Source organism: Arvicanthis niloticus, chromosome 8 (genome assembly GCF_011762505.2).
Source record: "Arvicanthis niloticus isolate mArvNil1 chromosome 8, mArvNil1.pat.X, whole genome shotgun sequence".
NCBI classification, from domain to species: Eukaryota; Metazoa; Chordata; class Mammalia; order Rodentia; family Muridae; genus Arvicanthis; species Arvicanthis niloticus.
Window position 1 is genome coordinate 55,049,754 of NC_047665.1, and position 21,757 is coordinate 55,071,510.

The window sequence follows — 21,757 nt, forward strand, 5'->3', positions numbered from 1 at the left end:
CACAGATATGGCAAACTGCTCTCAGTGAAAGTATGGATTGCCTCAACACCAGTGTTTTCAATACGTATAAAAGATTCTTGTGAATCTTTTGGCAGAGTTGTAGCTTTCCATGTGGATTAACAAATGTGCCTGTTCAATTCTACAGCATTTAATCACTGGTATAATCTGTTTTATGTCACCTTCTGTTACATCCATCAACCTTAAATTTCACTTCAATCTCCAAAATGCTCTATGTGAGAAGGTGTAATGATGTGTCTCCAATTCTTCATTTCTCCCAGAAGTATAAACCATAGAAAGAAAAAAAAACTATATTAAACTGAAAAATGCAGAAAGGGATAACAGAAAAGGAAAGTGAACAAGGGAGCAGAGCACCCCGTTTACCTTCACATGGAACTGGGGATCATTCTGGGTGGAAAAGTAACAGTAGAAAGTAGTAGAAAAGTACTAGAAAGGGTTTGTAGACATTATCTCTAGAAAAATATAAGCCAAATTAAAATGAAAGAGAAACAGAGATCACTATTGTAGGTTTTTTGAGATACTTTTCTATGTGTACATAGTGTGTGTCTTCATAACAATGGTGAACTAACACAATAGGCATCCCAAGCTTTCCACTCCAGAAATTGTCAGAAATCACTCGGTCTCTTATAAAGCAACTTAAAATAATGTGTGGAATATTCTAATGACAACGTTTATTACATGAAATCATGTGTGTGTCACAATGTAGGATGGTCTAGCAAATTCTTTTCTGTATAAAAATAAATGGACTGATGCCAATTCTTTCCCCACAAATAGAATACTGTCACAGCTCGCTCCACCCCCATGCCATTGACTACTGATTACTCATTCACTTGGCGCTATAATTTGCACTTGTCCACTGGCTTGTGAAAGCAGAGGAAGAAAGAGAATCGGCTAGATCAGAGCAGTGACTGAGAATGAATTCTAAAGTTCAGAAGATAGAATTCAATGACGGTCACTCCATTCCTGTTCTGGGCTTTGGCACTTATGCAACTGAAGAGGTAACAAAAATCGCCTGGGGGTTAAGGGCTGGTGAATAAACACCTATAAGAATGAAACTTACCAATTCCTGTGGGAATTTGGTGGGCTCCTGTTCCTCTGCTTCACCAGGTTAGAGCTGTGCTATGTAGAAGAGAGGCAGACTGTGTGTGCTCTGCTAGGGTTTGATCATGTAATCACTAACTATTCTGGTCTATATTTTTTGAGATACTGTATCCATAGTGCTGAAATACAACAATCAGCATCAGTGATGTAAAATCAGTACATTAATCAAAACAATGTTTTCAAAAAATATATATGGCATTCTAAAATTGTTATACACTGAAAACTGAATGGCACTGTGTTTCACTTTACAGTTAGGGAGGCAGGCAACATCTGTTTAACTAGTTCCTGTTTATAAACCATTATGAATATTATTTGTCTGGTAAAATCTTTAACACTATTTCATAAAAGAATGTTTACAGTTATTTTATTCTTCTTATCCTCAAAATTAAGGTATGAAGTAAAAGCTAATTTTAATTAGCTTTTAATTAGCTTTTAATTTTTTTTAATAACAAAAAAAAATAGGTATGGTTAACAATTTTTATCTTTTAACCAAACTTGGTAAACAAAACAATAATTTTAAATTTTGCTTTATATATACATTTCCTAAAATCATGACTTTTAATGTAAAATCTATTTAAAGTTTCTTTTATGATGTAGATAATTTCTTAAGCATAAATCTGTATCTTTTGAGTATTCATTTTCATCATGCATTTTTCTTTCTGATATGTAAATAGTCTAACTGCTTAGAAAATGATTAACAGAGTATACTAACCACTTTTTTTTTAAGATTAGAGCCTGCTGTTCCCTTGGAATTGATATCTCTTATCAATGTATCAATGTGTTTATTAAGTTATGAAAGACCCAGTAAAACTTACCTGGATCCATTACTCCAAGCATAACTAACTGAAAACATGGTGAGGGGTTGATTCTAGACTCAGTCATACAGATCTCTAAATACTATTTGTTTCTGTTTCTTTAGCATCTCAAGAAAAAGTCTATGGAGTCCACCAAAATAGCTATAGATGTTGGATTCCACCATATTGATTGTTCTCACTTGTACCAGAATGAAGAAGAGGTAGGCCAGGCCATTCGAAGCAAGATTGAAGATGGTACTGTGAAAAGGGAAGATATATTCTATACTTCAAAGGTATGCTCTATATACCCTGCAAATTAATTTAACAAATTAATTTTCACAAATTAATAAAAGGGATGTATTTAGACAACACTGTGTGATTGAACCTGTAGTTGGTGAATTGTGCTTATTAGCTTTCATTTGTTCATGCATATTCACACTTTGAATTCAGTATTGAACATGGTTAGGGTTGATGACTTCTCATAATTCCTATATTTAAATTCATAAGATGCTTAATGGAAAGTCCAGTTGTTTTTTGAGGCTCAACTGACAGTATTATGATTTAGATGCTATCAGGGAGGACTCTGCTGTGAATACATGTTCCTTTGTGTGCTAAATTATTTTCTAAAACTTATGATTATGAATTGTCTTAGTCAGGGTTGTGGAGATGCCAGTAGTACCATGAAATGACCACCAAGAACAGGATTGACCAAGAAGCAAACTGGGGAGGAAAGGGTTTATTCATCTTACACTTTCACATTGCTGTTCATCACCAAAGAAAGTCAGGATGAAACTCAAGCAGGTCGGGAAGCAGAAGCTGATGCAGAGGCCCTGGAGGGATGTTACTTACTGGCTTGCTTCCACTTGCTTGCTCAGCTTGCTTTCTTATAGAATCCAAGACTACCAGCCCAGGGATGACACCACCCACAGTGGGCCCTCCTCCCTTGATCACTAATTGAGAAAATGCCTTACAGCTGGATCTCATGGAGGCATTTCCTCAACTGAAGCTCCTTTCTCTGTGGTGACTCCAGCTTTTTTCAAGTTGACACAAAACCAGCCAGTACATGAATATCAATCATCATATTTATAGATAAGACAGAACATTATAAAAGAACTCTTAGGTATGAAATTAAGAAATAACTAAACTATCTAGTACTGTGTCTACAACATATTAAAATATTTAAAGAACTTCTCTTTGGTTATATAAATTAAAATGCTATTTAATCATTCCCATTAAGTTAAGTGGACGAGAGAATTAAAATATTAAACTGTTTTCTAATACGTAATTCCAGTATGAATTGACACTTTATTTTTGTCTTTAGAAATTTCCTTCCATTTTGTTATATTTACTAATAATGGTATAACCATGTATATGAGAGTTTATATAAGTGGACACCCTTATAAGACAGATATTCAGGAAAAAATGAGTATATTTCTTGTGGTCAGTTTTTAAGCACTTAAAATTTCTCAATACCAGGTGACAGAAAGTCACTGAGTATGGTAACTTATTCATCCAGCACAGTTTTTATTATCTATCCTCTGTAGCTTTGGTCAACATCCCATCGTCCAGAGTTGGTCAGACCCAGCTTGGAAAATTCACTGAGAAAACTTAATTTGGACTATGTAGACCTCTATCTCATTCATTTCCCAGTATCTCTGAAGGTAGGAAATATTGTCTAACTATCTAACTTCAATTATCAACATGACCCTTGTTTTGTAAGCAAATGGATTTAGCTTCTAAAAGTGTATAGAATCTCAGTGTACTTACCTAGTTATAAAACAACAATGTATGGCTGCAGAAATGATGGAAGAAAAGATCTGATTCCTACAAGTTATCCTCTGATCACACACACACACACACACACACACACACACACACTAAAAATAGATAAAATGCAAAAAAAAATAAAACACTACTCAGGATAACATGCAAAAAAAAGTTTACCACATCATATAAATGTGTTGTGGGAGGCATTAGAAAACTCAGGTGGTCCTGCTAGGTCCTGGCCTGACCACCATGTTTCTGCTCTAAGTTCCCGCACTATCACACTATTGGTGGCACTGGTTGGCCCATGGCACCAGCCCAGGACCAACGAGATGTTGGTCTGGCGTCCAGTCCCCAAAACCCAGGGAATATCTGCCACCCTCAGAGTGTTCAGCTCAATCCCAGACCCAGTAGAATGAAGACTCTTAAGGCTTAAAGATTAACCCAATAGATTTATATATCAGCAAATACTCAATACACAAGATATCCACACAATTAGAATTGTTAACCCAATTATTTAACCTTTGTATGAATAATTGCTGGAGACACAAGAGTAACATCTCCTGCCATCTTGCCTCTCCTCCTCTTCCTCTCCTTCCCCCTTCTCGTTCCTTTCTTCTCCCCACTCTTAGCTCTGCCTATGTCTTCTCTATCCAATGACATAGCTCCTGTCACATAAATGAGCAAAGCTAAGGATATATTCACTACTAGGAGTGTTCTTTGGGAATATCTCCACTTATCTATACCTTGCTTCTTCTCTATTATTAGAGATTTGGTCAATTTTTATTTCAGACAGTTCTGTTGATGGTAAATCTGGCCTTTAACTCAAAGCTCATGCTCATTAGTATTTGATGGCTTTTTAAATGTTCCAACAACAAAGTTAATCTTGCAAAGAAATAGTTAACTTTTTCTCCCTCTGAACTTTTCAAGGCCATCGATCAGAACCCTGATTGTTCATCCTGTGCCAAGATGACAACACACAATCAATGCCATATCACTAGTTACTTTCTCAGAGAAAGATCAGCATTATAACAAGGAAATGGATTAGAAGTAGCACAAGTCAACTAGTACACTCCACACGACATGGGATTGTATTTTTTATGATCACACATAGCATATGAAAATGGAAAGGACTATTGCTGAAAGACATCACCTATAATTCAGCACAAAAAGCATTGTTTTAATATGTGAAATGATGTTTCATCTATATTAAGGATTTAATTCCCACCCATAAACTTGTGTGCTAGCATAACTACAGGAGAAAAGGTTAACATGTCTCTAACGGCTGCTCCTATTCCAGCCAGGGGATGAGCTTTTACCTCAAGATGAACATGGAAACTTAATCCTTGACACAGTGGATCTCTGTGACACATGGGAGGTGAGTGACTAAAATAAATGCTGCGAAAAAAAATAAAAAGATAACCAGACAATGTTATGGTTGAGCCATTCTAAGATTCAGAGAACATCGAGGGGAAGGATAGAAAGAATGTAAAAGCCGCAAGATAAAAGCCCTGTGAAATGCTGTCTTCAGGGCGTGACATAGGCAATGCAGATAGGGTTTCACACCAGGTGTGTCCCATCTTCTTTGAGTAGGCCTACACAAGATTAAACCTGTCATCATGGGGGGACCCATGAAGGCCCTATCTTTCCCTGCTGAACTACTGACTATTAATAAACTCTGGGCAAGGGACAGTTATTGTCTTCAGCTGGTATCCACTCAGGAACCCACCAGACACCAGTAGATCTTTTCAAATCTATGGTCATGTAGATGATCCTGGTTAAATTCTGAGGGCCTCCTAACAGAAGGATATAAATGTGGAAAGGAGGCTTGAAGGGAAAAGGGACAGGTAATAGATATGGGAGGGAGATGAGAGTGAGTGAGGGTTACAGTAATCTGAGAATGCACTATGTAATACATGTATGACATTGTCAAAGAACCAACTCTGTGAAAGTTACTGAAAAACAGTAGAAATCTAGGTCACACAACTCCACATGTAAGAGAGAGATGAGTGCCCTTTACTATAGATATTACAGTCTTTCTTGTGACTCTTCTGCTTAAATAATAAGGGAATGCAAGGTAGAGAAAACTGAAAGAGGACTGGGGGCAATAACTGTAAACCTGAGTTCCTCCCTATATGATAATCATGATTGCCTAAGGAGAGTGCAGGCAGTGTCTATCTTATGATCATTGTCTTTTCTGCCAGTTCCTTTATTAATTTTTCCTTCTTAACAATAAATACCCATTAGCTGCATTTCCATTTCTTAGCACTCTTCTATCAACATAGCTTTACATTTCTGTAAATTGGAATCACTGGATTCCAATTGCAAATGTCATTCTTCACTAATGTCTTCTACCCTAGGCCATGGAGAAGTGTAAAGATGCAGGGTTGGCCAAGTCCATTGGGGTGTCCAACTTTAACCGCAGACAGCTGGAGATGATCCTGAACAAGCCTGGGCTCAAGTACAAGCCTGTGTGCAACCAGGTGAGGTTCTTTCTCTACTTTCCTTCAGGCTTTCTTTGATTTCTTCTTGTACTATTGATGGGTGTCTGTGTGTCTTCCCTACATGTTCATCTTTCTTTTATATCTTTCTTTTAAGGTGGCTAAGAGCTGAGCTTTCATCCAGGGTTCTGGGAGGGCTCATAATTGTGTCTTTGCTTGGTAAAGCAAAACAATGACGAAAGGAGACCACAGTGCTGAACTATGTGAAATAATTTAGAGAAGTCAAGGCTAACATTTGGGCAGGAAACCATTAGTCACACTTCAGAAGGGAGGCACATTTAGTCCTGGGTTCTTAAGAATGATGAGACACTGAATCAGGAACAGTGGAGAGAGTATGCCAATACTGGTAGCAGATGAAATCCATACTCAGGAAATTGTGGTAATATGTAGAGTTGATGCAGTGCCTGAAACATCTATTGTGTGCCAATCGTATGATCTGAGGTACTTTTCCTAACTCTTATATAAGAAACATGTTCTTGGTTGAAAAAATGTGACCTATATATTCATGTATTAGGTACATAATGACATATTATTTTCAAATATAAATTCCAAAGAAGCAACACAGAAGGAATAATTTTACATTGGTTTTGAAATGAACCATATTCCAACTTTTAGAACATTTGGAGGAACACTACAAAATACAGTGACTCTAAATGAGTAGTTATCAACCTTCCTAATGCTGTGGTCCTTTAATACAGTTCTTCATGTTGTGATGAACCCAAACCATAAAATTTTGCTACTACTATCATTTGTAATGTAAATATCTGATATGTAGAATATCTGAAATGCAACCCTAATAAAGAGTTAATTTGACACTCCCATAGAAGGATCACAACCCACAGGTTGAGAACCACTAGTCTAAAATGATTTATTTACCATGTTCTATAATACAGGCAAGTGTGTGTGTGTCCACATATGTACACATATGTTTAATATTTTGCTGGACCCATTGAAAGTAATTATAGAAATAACTATTCACTCCAGCATACTACAGAACACCACAAAATTAACTGCTCTCATCCATAATTGAACCTACAATACTACATCAAAAGAAGTTAGAAATTGAAAGTGTTTCAAAGTTTAACTAATGGAAGCTAGAGATTATCACAAATATGTCAGAACTCAAATAATCTAACAACTAGTGACATCAGATTTGATCATTTAGTAAAACTAAACCTAGCCAGATCTCTTCTTTGGAAAGGTAAGATTTCTTTCTTTCCCCTTTATTTAAGATATATTTTTGTCATATAATATGTCCTAATTATAGTTTCCTCTCTCTTCTCTTCCAAGTTCCTCCCCACCTCACTTCCAAATTGGATCCAGCCCCACTCTATCTCTCATTAGAAAACAAAAAGTCTTCGAAGAGCTAATAATAAACTAAAAATGGGTTAGAACAACAACAAACGAATAGGACAAAACAAACAGAAGGATCACATACCAAGAAAAGGTACAAGAAGCAGATATAAACGCAGAGAACCACTCATTCACAAACTCAGAAATCCCATAGAAAGATACTAAACTGGAATCCATAATACATGCAAAGGACCTGTGGTGTATATATTTTATTTATATATAAAAATATAGATAGATAATTGATGATAGATAAATAGATGATAGATAGTAGATAACAGATAGACGATAGATGATAATAGACAATAGATGATAGATAGATGAGAGAGATAATAGATAAATAGATAGATAGATAGATAGATAGATAGATAGATAGATAGATAGATAGATAGAAGACAGTAGATGATACATACATATACATAGATTCATAGATACATAGATAGAAACATCAATAGGATAAACTTTTAAAAAACATGACATTATAAGACAAGGAGTCTACAAAGATGAAATTGAATTTGCTTTCCTTTGGCCATCTGGGCATGCAGCTTTCCCTTAAGAGAAGTTTGTTTCCCCAATGAAACTCCCTCGGAGAAAACCAAATTTTCATTTGCAAGTGGTTATCAATTGAAGATAGTTTCCAGCGTTAGGGATGGGAGCATGTGTCCACTTCTCTTTTCTGCTCTAGGACCCCATCTGCTGCAGACCTACACAGGCCTGTTCCATGCTGCTCAGTCTTTGAGTTTATTTGTGTATTGATCTTGTTGATCTAGTGAGCCCTGTTTTCTCAGTGGACTCCATCCCAACTGGTTCCTATGCTCTTTCCACCTCCTCTTCCACAAGGTTCCCTGAGCCCTGTGGCAAGGAATTTGATGGAGACATCCCCTTTAGGGCTGGATGTCTCAGTTTCTCACTCTCTGTAAAATGTCTGTCTCTGTATTGGGTTACATTTACTGCAGGAGAAAGCTACTCTACTGATGGCAGAGCAAGGCACTGATCGATGAATATAGCATAATATCATTAGAAGTCATTTTATTGCTATGATGTTTTAGTATAATGGTAGTATTTGGCTTTAACTTAAGTCCCTGGCCCATCTAGTCTCGAGTTCTGTATCACCCAAATAATGTCTGATATGAGTTCCATCTCACTGAGTGGGCCTAAAGTCAAATCAGACATTGGTTAGTTACTTCCACAAGCTTTATGTCACCATTGCACTAGTATCTTTCAGGCAGGCCACCATTGTAGAACAAAGAAACTGCACCTGGACTGGTGTTTGCATTTTTTCTTTGGTAGTATGAAGGGTACCTTCCTGTACCAAAGATGCTGGAACATAGGAATAAAAGCTTTGTCTAAGCACCAACAAAATTTTTCCATGTTCAATGAGTTATGTAGGTGTTGTCTTCAGCAATGAGGACTTGCTTGTCGGTTTGTGAAGAGCATTCTATAGTCATGGCTACAGCCTGGGTTGTTTGAGGATTCCCATGGGATCCCTTTGGCTAACAATTCAGTTAGATGTATCCCAATCCCAGTAGTGGTACCTTCATTTACTGACAAGAGATAGCCAGTTGGGACTCTGTCTCCCCCATTGTTTGGTGATTTCATTTAGATCACCTTCATATATGTACATATTTTGGGAATTACATTTATTTTTCTACCATTCAAATGGCTCTTAGTCTTAGCTGTCTCTCCCTATATCTTCCCGCTCATCACCCTTTGCTCTCTGCCTCCCCACGTGATTCCCCCATTCTAGTCCCCTTTCCCATTCACCTACAACTATATATTCCATTTTCCTTTCCTCATGAGGTCTATCTGTCCTCTCTATTCCCTTACTTTATATCTAACTTCTGTGCTTCTACAGGCTGTAATTTGGTTATCATCGACTTAACCAATATCCACATATAAGTGAATGCACATCATATTTGTCTTTCTGAGTCTGGGTTACCTACATACCTACATAGGTTCCATAGGTGCCTGAAATTTTCATGATTTTTGACAGCTGATTAATATATAATTTTGTAAATGCACCACATTTTCTTTCCCCTTTCAACTCTTCAGGGACACCTAGATTGTTTCCAATTTCTGACTATTATGTGTGGACTAGGACAGCAATAAACATGGATGGGCAAATATCTCTGTAATAGGATAAAGTTTTCTTTCTGTATAGGCTCAAGAGTAGTGGTATAGCTGGATCTTGACACAGACCGATTTCCATCTTCCTGAGGAACCACCAGTCTGATTTTCATAGTACCTGTACAAGTTTTGAATGCCATCAGCAAGAGATGATTGTTCTTCTTACTCCACATTTTTGCCAGCACAAACTATGGCTTGTTTCATTGACCTTAGCCATTCTGACAGGTATAAGATGAAATCTCAAAGTAGTTTTCATTTGCATTTTTCTGATTACTAAGGATAACGAAAGTTTCTTTGTTTCTCAGCCATTTACATTTCTTCTCTTGAAAATTCTGTTTATGTCTGTACCCAATTTTTTAATTGGGCAGCTTTCTTGATATCTAGTTTTTGAGTCCAACTTTGTTAATTATATGTAAATGGTGTCAGCTGACCACTCTGCATAAGACAACCAGTAAGGGAGCTCATCCCAGGGAGGCTAATCCTTCTCCCAGCATCTTTAGTTGCCTGTGGTTGTAGGAGTGATACCTGTGAAATTTTCCCCCTTAGATATTAACAATTCTATTGATACTGCTATTCACTTTCTAACATGATGTATTAGTGTAAAGAGAGTTTGACTATAAAGATCAAACTTACAAGCTATAAGATAAGCTACATGTTAATTTCTTTCCTTTAATTATTAATGCTGCAAGAAAGGAATTACTATAACAACCACCTTCATTTGAGGACAATACTTTGGTGTTCTATCTATCTATCTCTATCTCTTTGTGTGTGTGTGTGTGTGTGTGTGTGTGTGTGTCCCTCCATCTCTCCTTCTCTGTACTTGTACTTACTTTAATTATTCTTCATTTGATGTAGAAATCAACTCAATATCACTGGCAAAATATTTTAATAATTTCCTTCAGACTTTACTTCAATTGAATATTTGATCAAATCCTTGCTTTAGTCCACTGCTTATTATTCAAACCTCTGTGAGTTCATTCTCCTTCCACACAGAATGACATGGAATTTATTATGTCTGCCATAGCAGAAATTGATACTAAGCATCCAAGACCTGGTCCATAGTGTTACCGAATCTCAAGAATGCTATTTATTTTATTTTAACTTCCCAAGAGAGATGTTTCATTTGTAAAAACATCATGATATAGTATTGATATTTTCTATTCAGATTTCATGTTAGTATTGCTTATTTTTATTCAGCTTTCTTTCCTTTAATATTCCTCTTTGTCATCAGTATGAGATTTTATATACTTTGATACCTTTCTACTCTCTTTATATACAGGTAGAATGTCATCTTTATCTCAACCAGAGCAAGATGCTGTCCTACTGCAAGATGAATGACATCGTTCTGGTTGCCTATGGTGCCCTGGGAACTCAGAGATACAAACACTGGTAATAATAACAGCAGAATTCATCTCTTAGTCACAGTTGTTAACATATTCTTAGTTCTACAATAGTCAGGTTTCTGGAATTCACTCGTAGTCAAAGTGAGGGTTATTCTTAAGAGGTCCCAGAGGATGGTCAGCTGCTAGTCCACTGACTACATTCCTGGATTCTTTTGGCCATTTTCATCTGTGTTCAATCCTGGCACACACACACACACAAAGTACAATTTCTGGAATTTGTCTTTTCTTCCAGTATTAATGAGGACACCCCAGTTCTCTTGGATGATCCAGTTCTTTGTGCCATGGCAAAGAAGTACAAGAGGACACCAGCCCTGATTGCCCTTCGTTACCAGCTGGAGCGTGGGATTGTGGTCCTAGCCAAGAGTTTCAATGAGGAAAGAATCAGAGAGAACATGCAGGTGATGAAGAGATGGGGCACTAGGAACTCTTTATTTATTTATTTATTTATTTATTTATTTATTTATTTATTTACTTATTTCACTTTACATTGCATTATCAGTCCCCCTCTCCTCCCAGTAACCCCTCACTCAGATCCTTACCTTCCTGCCCCGCCCTCTCTCCCTGCCCACCCTCACCCCTGCCACTGCACATCAAGCCACAGCAGGTCTAGGCGCATCCTCTCCCACTGAGCCTACCAGGACTCTTAAGCTACATCTTTCTTGCTTCCCATATCCTTCATTTTCATTTTGGGAATTTTCAAATGTACAAAAAACTTATAAAAGTTTAAGTGGTACATCTCTTACCTAAATATGTCAGCTTTTAAATTGTTGATATTTTTGTTATTTTTCTATAACACTATTTTGGAGTAGCACCAATGAATTATGGACCCATGTGTTAATACTGTGCCAGTTAGTTATCATCATCTTTTTGATAAAACTTGTTGGAATTATATACAAGAAGGGTCCTCTTCAAGCCAGTTTCTGAGTCTTTTGGCCAGGAATGATTAATAACTGGGCAATTACTACTTTAAATTACATAAAAAATTACTTTTTTTCTTATCCTAACTCTTCACATATGGAATATACAAATTCAACTGTATGAAAATTCTTGAAGTACATTTTCAAAACTATCTCTGCACTTTCACATACATGACATTATCTCTTTTGAATCTTAAAAGCTTCATTTCTTCTTTTGTCTATAGTATTACATATTGTGTATGATGATGTATTTCCACTTAATTCTTAATCTGGTCTTTAAGATTCACTTGAATGTTTTGCTGGATGACTTTAGGAATTGGGAAGAACTTCGCAGATATTTTAATCATTGTCTCTGAAAAAGATTGAGATATATTTTCATAAATAAATATTTAAAATAACATTTCTTCTTCTATAACAGGTCTTTGATTTCCAATTGGCTTCAGATGACATGGAAATTTTAGATGGCCTGGACAGAAATCTTCGGTACTTCCCTGCTAATATGTAAGTAACTTTCATAGCTTTTTATAATTTTGATGGTTCTCTACTTATTCTCTAAGGAGAGAATTTTAATAGCATGTCTGTCAGAAGTAACCTCAATATGAGGACATCAAAGACCAGTGAGTAGAGAAGACACAGATTTGTAGAATGCTCTTTCTATACTATGTCAGAGTTTTGCTCTTGAGCATGGCAAAGAGGGTAATGGATACAAGATCACCTTGATCTGTTGCACCTGCTCTTCCTGTATCCATTGCATGGAGTGCACTGGGTCAGCCAGCATCATTGCAGAGTCTTTAGTCTTCCTGTAGCTCTTGTGATTCTATGTGTATCCTGTGGATATACAATCTGCAGATTTCAATGTCACATGTTTGAATATTGTAATGATCGGCTTCAAAATACCATTTAAAAAAATCTGTTTCATTACTTATCAGGCCAAAGATGAGGCCACAATCCCTGTGGTATTTGGTCAACAGCTCTCACTCCTCTCTGTATGGAATCCCTTATTGAGTCTTACAAATCTAATGGCTGTACAATATAAATCCTTGTACTTTCTTTGCACTTCATGTATACTCATGACCCAGACAAATATTTTCTCAAGAATATCATGGTGGCTCTGGTAAACAGAATACTTGGTATTGATGTTCTACAGCTTGGAGATTTGAAAGCTGAGTCTAAAGACGTGGCAGTGAAAAGACATTTACAAATAATGTGCAGCAAAATGCCTGACTGCCAGAGACACTTCTTAAAGTTTCTTCTCCACACTCACCAGCCTTTCTAGTTCTCTGACTCCTGCCCACAACCATTCTCAGTTCAATACACATATATAAAAGTTATTATATAGAATCCAAGCATGAACTGTCTTTCTGGGACTGGGTTGCATCACTTAATGTAGTACTTTGCATTTTTATCCATTTTCTTTTGTGTTTCATAACTTTAGTTATTCTTTACATTTGATTTAAATTACATTGTACAAATGGACATACATTTTCATTACACATTCATCTGTTAATGGACATCTATACCTGTACTGGAAAAATTTATAACCAATGAAAGACCTTAACTCTCCTTCATGCTATCTCTGAGTCTATAGGATTTGCAAAAGTATGTATAATGTAAAAGAGGTTAAGCAGGAAATTTCTTCTCCTTGTGAGAAAATTAATCATAATTTATTCAAATTAAGCACGGTAACATATGAAATGTACTAGAATACACAGTTGCATGTGATCCAAAGTCATTAGGTAGGTTATTATTTATATTAGCAAAATATGGCTAATATTTTAATAGTATAGAGGAAAATAATCAAGTATGCACACCTTTTCAAAGAAATGGAAATAATGACAAGCAATCCATGATTTTTACTCCTAATAAAATGATAAATTATTTTGTCAGTTTCATGCTACATCATTAGTTTCACATAGTAAGTTCCTTGGACAATGAACTTCAGTTTCATGAATAACGTTCCTGCTAGGTGTAAATCTAACTGTGTCATAAGTAGCTAGTGAATAATTAATGATTTTTTAATGACACTAAGATGCTATCAATTTATTTATCACCTAAAATTATTTTTAACTTTTTATTTTTTAATTTGATATGTATTTAATAAGATGTGCATACTATGCAAGGTCATAGGACAACTTATAGAAGTTGATTCTATACTGCCACCCTGTGAGTCTCAGGAATATAACTCAAGTCACCTAGGATGGCAGCAAGCACTGCTGCCTTTTGAGAAAAATCAATTTCTGCTTCATTGAGAATTTACAGTAAACATCTCTTTGCTTTGTAGAAAGATGTATACTTTTGATTGATTGTCTCTGGGCTCTCTATGTGTTAAGTTCCAAGGAAAATATGATTTGAACAGCTCACTTATTCTTCCTCAGCTCTAATATGCAGTACTGTTTGTAAAAGTCAAAACACAGGTCATCTGGCTTTATCGGAAAACAATTTTTAATTTTTACTTCAGTGGCATCTTTGTAGAGACTGTATACTATATAAACAGTCACCAGAAACATTGTGCATTGTTCTTTCTTACTGCAGGTTTAACGCTCACCCTAACTTCCCATTCTTTGATGAGTATTAAGATGAAGGCCCTTGCCATGAGTTCTGTTAGAAGCTCTTTTGTGTGATGCTGGACTCTCAGATGCCAATACTCGACACACAACCTCCAATCCATACTACTTAGCAACTCACCCCCAGTTTGAGCTGTGTCTGTACATTGGGGAGAAAATTCACTAAATTTTGCTTCTTTTCTGTAAATAAATAAAGTATTTTGCTTAAACCTCACCTACTCCTGTGTATGGGTTGAATGTTTTACCTCCTCCTGCCCCATTAAGAGTTCAAATTGGGCTGCTTGGCAGGAATAGGACATTGGCCAAGTACAAGGAAGTGGGCTTCAGGCAGGAATCTGACCTTAGGCTAGAACAAAGAAGTAATTTCAGGCAGTAATCTAAATTTAAGGCTAGAACAAGGAAGTAGGCTTCCGACTTAAAAATGACTTTGGGCTAGGACAAGAAAGTAGACTCAGATATTTTGGTCATCCTGTTAAGCCCTTAGAAGTAGTTATCACGGGAGTGATCCGGGAACTTTGTTTATTGCTTCTTTGACTATTTGTGTTCCTTGTCTTGCTTTTTCTTTGACTATTTGCATCTATTGTATTGCTAGTTCCTCAACCTAGAACTGACCTTAATACTTGCATGTAATTAAAATGGTATAAAAGCAAAAAGGAAGAAGAGGGATGGGATAAGGGGTTTCTTGGAAGGGGGTTGACATCTAAAATGTAAATGAATAAAATATCCAATAAAACAACCACAGCAAAAAACAAAAAAAAAAAAAAAGAACTCAAATTGATTTATCTGGAAATGTACATACAGTACGGTATTTGAGAGATAACAGCCATTCTATTGACATTTCTACATTAAGTACAGATAGAGTTCTCACCTTTTGTTGAAGCACCAGTTAGAAGGGGTTTTTTCAGTCTGTGTTTCTCCTGGTGTTCAAACAAGAAAATACACCACATGTGGTCTAGAAGGCAGGACACACATGAGAAAAGCAGCCAGCAGCCCCAGAAGCTCAAGGAGTAGAGCTCCCAAAAACTGAGAATGGAGCCTCTGAAAGAGGATTGGAGGGAGCCGAGAGGAGAGTCAGTCTGCAAAGATCTAGAGCTCTTTAGGATCTAAACAGAACCAAACTCTGGTGTGTCCTGATTCCAACCCATAAAAAGATATCAACCGTGCCCTTCTGTAGAAACAACTTAAGGAATACCCAAGATACTTTAAAAGGCCTGTGATTTAAAAATGCTTTTGAAAAAACGTTAATGATCTTGTGGCATGGTCTTGAATATGTATAATTGTGTGTGTGTGTGTGTGTGTGTGTGTGTGTATTACTTCATTATAAGCAAAGTTGTCCTTAAGGAACTTATCTGCAGATGTCAGTGGATTTGCTTACTCCATTTGGATTTCATAATCTTTACTCATACCACACCAGAGGATTACATAATGACATAGCACACATTTTATCAGAAACTTAATTTATATTGTCTAGGTCAGAGTCCCACAGTCATAAATAAGCCTACCTAGTAATCTGAACTGATTTTACTCCAAGTAAAAACATCCAGTGATGACTGTGCTCTTTTATGTTGGTTAAACTTTTCTAAAGATTATCCTGGCCATAAAGATACCCAAGCTCTGGATAACTGGAACAGACACAGAGATCACCCAAAGTGACATTCTCTAGCCAAAATAGCCATTTATAAGGATGTCTTTTATAAGCTCAGCACTGATGGCTTTCTCAGAGAAAAAAAACACTACTAATGCATTATTCTAGATGGTGAATCAGTTATATTTTCTCACTGCATCACACAACAGATGCCAATGATTTGGTCAGACTATCACCAGATGATTCTGGCCTGCTTTATGTGACTTGCCTATGAAGACTCGATAATTAAGAGCTTACTAAATATATAACAGTTCTGTGTGCTGCATATATTATAGTTTCTCATCACAACCCCTGACCTTTATGAGTTTGTGTCTCTGAATAAGGTGTACAATAGAATTTTTGACCCAGAAGTATGTTTAATGGAAGACACACCATCTCTTTAAGTAAACACATACTATATAAATGATAATCAAACAAACAGTCCCATAAATGGATATTTCTCCTAACTCTGGCCTTGACAATATTAAGTTCTAAATTTCAAGGGCATTTGCCTATTATCATATGTTCCCTTGTAAGTTTCAAGAAATATTCTTTAAATTTTCTGTGTTCACAAAGATGAAATCAATATGTAACACACTCACTTCCTCCCACTCCCATTTTTAAAAGTCATTTTTTCTTCTTCTTACAGAACAGATTATATAACTGAGGACAAATGGCACTCTATGTCCCAATGTGAACACACTGTTTGAAAGGAATCTCAGTGGATCTTTATGGAACCCCATGCAAAGATATAACTCCACTCTGCTAGCTCTACTATCTTTGCAAGTGATCACATGGTTAATATGCTGTAAAACCCACCTCTTCTGAAAAAGTGTAGAAAATTTTTTTAAAAAATGCATCTAAGACAAATCCAGAACAAAGATGACAAACTTCATTTGATAAATGCCAATTATATCAGTAAATAATCAGGAAAGAAATTCTTATACTTTTTATAGAACACCTCCCAATTATACCTCCATATTCATGGGGGCCCTTGTGCTTACATATCAGGTAATCCACCTTGCCCTGGGTTAATACAGCTCCATAGAAGAGAGGCTACAAAAACAAGAGGCAAGTGTGTCAAATGTTTTCTAATTTAAAACAGAAACATGCAAATTTGACAAAGAATAAGTATGCCATATTTTCTTAGGTTTGTCAAATGTTCTATCTGTCACATAATGATATAAAAAGCATTCCTTATCCCAACAGGACTAGGACAATACAGGAAACTTACAGAATCCAACACCAAGCACAAAGGTTTTATGGTCTTCAAGTGATACAAAAATAACAAATTATTGACTTCTGATAGTCAAAGACCAGAGGTCACAAGATAAAACCATCCCAAGAAACACTTACTTTTAACTTCCCACAGAATGAACAGAAGTGTTTTCAAATTGCAAGGCCTTCCTGCTCTGTGTGTCTCAATGACATGTGTAATATCATCTACCTAATCAACGATGGTTAAAGAAGCCTTCACATTACTGTATCTAAATCTGCATTTCCACAGTCACATTATCCAAAGCATGGACACTTTTCGATAAATGATGAATTTGTTCCATGGTTTATGCCCATCAAATTGGGGCACCTTGCTGTACTTTCTGATCCAACATATCATTGTTATTATCTTTATACTATACCTATAGTATGCTTAATTTAAATGTGATGGATACGGGTTGAACTTGATCTTGTACTATGCACTGTGTTCTTTCTACATAGGTCTCAGCTGTCAGCTCTCCTTGATCTATAATCATTTCCCAGTTATATTAATAGCCAATAATGATGCTGACCTCCACAGGGTGGGTTGTATTAACCACAGTGTTAATCTTTATGTAGCACAGCTGGAACATTTACAAAACTGACACTTTTCTCACATAAGCCCTGATTTGCCCAGAAATATCTGGAAATTTTTTAGATATCTCCAGACCACACCCTGTAAGAAGAAGAGTGAGCATGAAATTCCCGGGCTGACACACTCACCCCCAGCTAGCCAGTACTAAGATCACAGATCTTAGTTACTTTTTTTCTTTTTTTATATGGTATTTTTATTGGATATTTGATTTATTTACATTTCAGATGTCATTCCCTTTCCCCATTTTCCCTCCCTTGAACCCCCTTATGCCTTCCCCCCCTCCTTTTTGCTTTTATACCATTTTAATTACATGCAAGTATTAAGATCAGTTCTAGGTTGAGGAACTAGCAGTACAATTGATGCAAATAGTCAGGCAACAAGCAAGACAAGAAACATAAATAATCAAAGAACAAGCAAGTCAACAAACAAAATTCCATGAACACTCCCATGATCACTGTGTTTAAGGGCTTATCAGGATGACCAAAATATCTGAACCTTCTTTTCTGTCCTAGCCCAAAGTCATTTTCATGTCTGAAGCCTACTTCCTTGTTCTAGCCTAAAATTTGGATTCCTGTCTAAAATTATTTCTTTGTTCTAGCCTAATATTTAGATTCTTGCCTGAAATTACTTCTTTGTTCTTGCCTAATGTCAGATTCCTGCCTGAAGCTCACTTCCTTGTCCTTGGCCAATATCATATTTCTGCCAAGCAGCCCATTTCCTTGTCCTTGGCCCATGTCAGATTCTTGCCAAGCAGCTCCAACACTCGAGACGACTCCTTACTCTTAACTTCTGAACCTCCTTCCAATAATTTGAATAGAATAAAGAGCATCAATCTGTTCTTCCAAGTGCCTATCTAAATCCTCTTGTATATTCAACACATTAGTAACATTTTTTTGCTAAATGATTAACAAAAGTAGCTGTCTTAACTTCTTGTGTCAAAGCTATTGCAGAAGCAGTGGTGCTAGCAATTAATGTCATTAAATCTGTTATACCAGCAATAATCAAGCCCACTACCCTCCTGCTTCTGCTTAAAGCCTGACTCATTTCTTCCAGTGCTTGCAAGCTATTCTTAGAATACGAAGGTTCTGCGATACTCAGGGCAATCAAACAAAAGCTGGTTGATAGAACTCCATAACTGACATGCTGGATTTCAAAACACTAACACAATTAGAAAGTGTTCAATCAATGCAACTTACATTAAACATTGTAGAAGAAACAAAAGTAATTTTAACTTGACAATTAAAAGAGCCTTAGCATATGTGCTAACACCAGTTTGAAATCCAGATCATGCCCTAAGTTTATCTCTTGCTAACATAACATCATAGAGAACTGCAGCTAACTTCCAAATATGTCTCTGAAAATGTCCAGAACCAGACTTTCAAATGAAGACTATTATTTCCAATGTTGGATTGATTTCTAGACCAGTCCATGCTTGAGTCCGAATAACTGGTCACATTTAAGAAAAATACAAGAGTCATTATAACTTCTCTTTTTGATTCTCTGTTCCACAAGGTCTAAAACTTGAGGCAGGGCAGCTTATCCCATCGGGGTATGTTGATGCTTGCCTACAGTGTGAGATTTCTACCGCCATCTAGTGGCTTGCCCATACTTCCTACAACGGTGGTGTTCTCAGGGAACTGTTTATATAACAACACTTGTAATGTGCCCAGCCATTCTGAGTTGTGGGGAGGCTTTGGGTCCTTTACTTTCATAAATTCATGCTTTCTATAGATACAACAGATATATACAAAGGCAACTTAACTCCCCTCGCTTCACGTATTCATCTGAACTTAGACAAGTCCCCTGAACTGAGAATATTCACCACCAACACATTATATTAGCTTTGTAATAAGTTCTAAAGTCCAGTGAAACAAATGTCCCTTATGTTTTGTAAGCATATATACATGTTTACATATATACTTCTGTCATTGAAGTTTTATAAACATTTGATGAAAATTGTATCCAATTAAAGACAAGACTACTAGACTATGAAATGTATTGTGTGAATGTATGTACATTTACATAAACATGTGAATTTATGTACATTTATATTTTAGTATGTCATCTTCCCTATCACAAAAGTAGACTACATTTTCTTCCACATGTTTAAATATTATTGTATGTCTTAACCACTGAGCCATCTCTCCAACCATCAAAGTGCTTCTTATTAATTACTAAGCCACCAGTCTTTAAAGGGAAAGAAAGGGAAACAGCAAAAATGTATCCATAATTTATTAGCTGATAAATCTGGATAATTAGTATCATTTTATTTAAACTAACCTTTTTGATAAATTTGAATATTATTAAAGCAAAATGAATCCCATCAAAATTGATCAAAAGTATTAAATACAATCTGACAGAATAAATGCAAATGTTTTAATGGACAAAGTAAAAAACATACTTAATAATATTAAAAGGTGATATGGAATTTACAAATGTATACCAAAATCACATTAGAAAGATTAACATTGTAAAAAGAATTAGATCATATTTCAATGCAGTGAGACAGTATCACTTTGTTTATCTAACCAGAGGAAGTCAAGAATAGCCAACATATTTAAGTAAAAAATAAGGGGGAGGCCCGGATACTGGTGGCTGGAGCAGTCTCCCAGCCGATCTACACCCCTCTGGATACTGGAGTTCTGACACAACCAAGATACCTGGAAAGGCAGACTCCAGTCAAAACCAGTGAGCATGAGTAGCATTACAGCTAACCAAATGGCAAAAGGCAAGCGTAAGAATGTAAACAGCAGAAACCAAAGTTACTTGGCATCACCAGAACCCAGTTCCCCCACCATAGCAAGGCCTGAACACCACATCACACCAGAAAAGCAGGACTCAGAATTAAAATCACTTCTCATGATGATGATAGAGGACTTTAAAAAGGACATAAACAACACTCTCAAAGAATTTGAGGAGAACACAGGTAAACAGGTAGAAGCCCTTAAAGAAATGAAAGAAAACAAAACCAAACAGGTGAAGGAATTACACAAAACCGCCCAGGATCTAAAAATTGAAGTAGAAACAATAAAGAAATCTCAAAGGGAGACTACCCTGGAGATAAAAAACCTAGGAGAAAGATCAGGAGTCATAGACACAAGCATCACAAACAGAATACAAGAGATAGAAGAGAGAAGCTCATGCACAGAAGATACCATGGAAAACATAGACACAACGGTCAAAGAAAATGTGAAATGTAAAAAGCTCCTAACACAAAACATCCAGGAAATCCAGGACACAATGAGAAGACCAAACCTAAGGATAATAGGTATAGATGAGGGTGAAGACTCCCAACTTAAAGGGCCAGTAAATATCTTCAACAAAATTATAGAGGAAAACTTCCCTAACCTAAAGAAAGAGATGTCCTTAAATATATAAGAAGCCTACAGAACCCCAAATAGACTAGACCAAAAAAGAAACACCTCCTGTCACATAATAATCAAAACATCAAATATACAAAACAAAGAGAAGATACTAAAAACGGTAAGGGAAAAAGACAAAGTAACATATAAAGGCAGACCTATAAGAATTACACCAGATTTCTCACCAGAGACTATAAAAGCCAGAAGATCCTGGACTGATATCATACAGGCCCTAAGAGAACACAAATGCCAGCCCAGACTACTATACCCAGCAAAACTCTCAATCAATATTTATGGAGAAACCAAAATATTTCATGACAAATCCAAATTTACACAATATCTTACCACAAATCCAGCACTTCAAAGGATAATTGAACTCCAAC

The 21,757-nt window shown here is 36.3% G+C and overlaps 1 protein-coding gene across 2 annotated transcripts; it reads left to right on the forward strand.

Moving 5' to 3' along the window:
• Positions 1-857: 857 nt before the first annotated feature.
• On the forward strand, positions 858-14,753 carry LOC117713814 (aldo-keto reductase family 1 member C18). Of its 2 annotated transcripts, XM_034510284.2 has the most exons (9): positions 858-1,016; positions 2,039-2,206; positions 3,458-3,574; positions 4,978-5,055; positions 6,038-6,160; positions 10,935-11,044; positions 11,291-11,456; positions 12,394-12,476; positions 14,508-14,753. In XM_034510284.2, the coding sequence occupies exons 1-9, from the start codon at positions 933-935 to the stop codon at positions 14,548-14,550; spliced, it is 972 nt and encodes a 323-aa protein (XP_034366175.1). In that variant the 5' UTR covers positions 858-932; the 3' UTR covers positions 14,551-14,753. The 2 variants fall into 2 exon arrangements, with proteins under 2 accessions (XP_034366175.1, XP_076795518.1); XM_076939403.1 differs by lacking the exon at positions 3,458-3,574.
• The last annotated feature ends 7,004 nt before the right edge of the window (positions 14,754-21,757 follow it).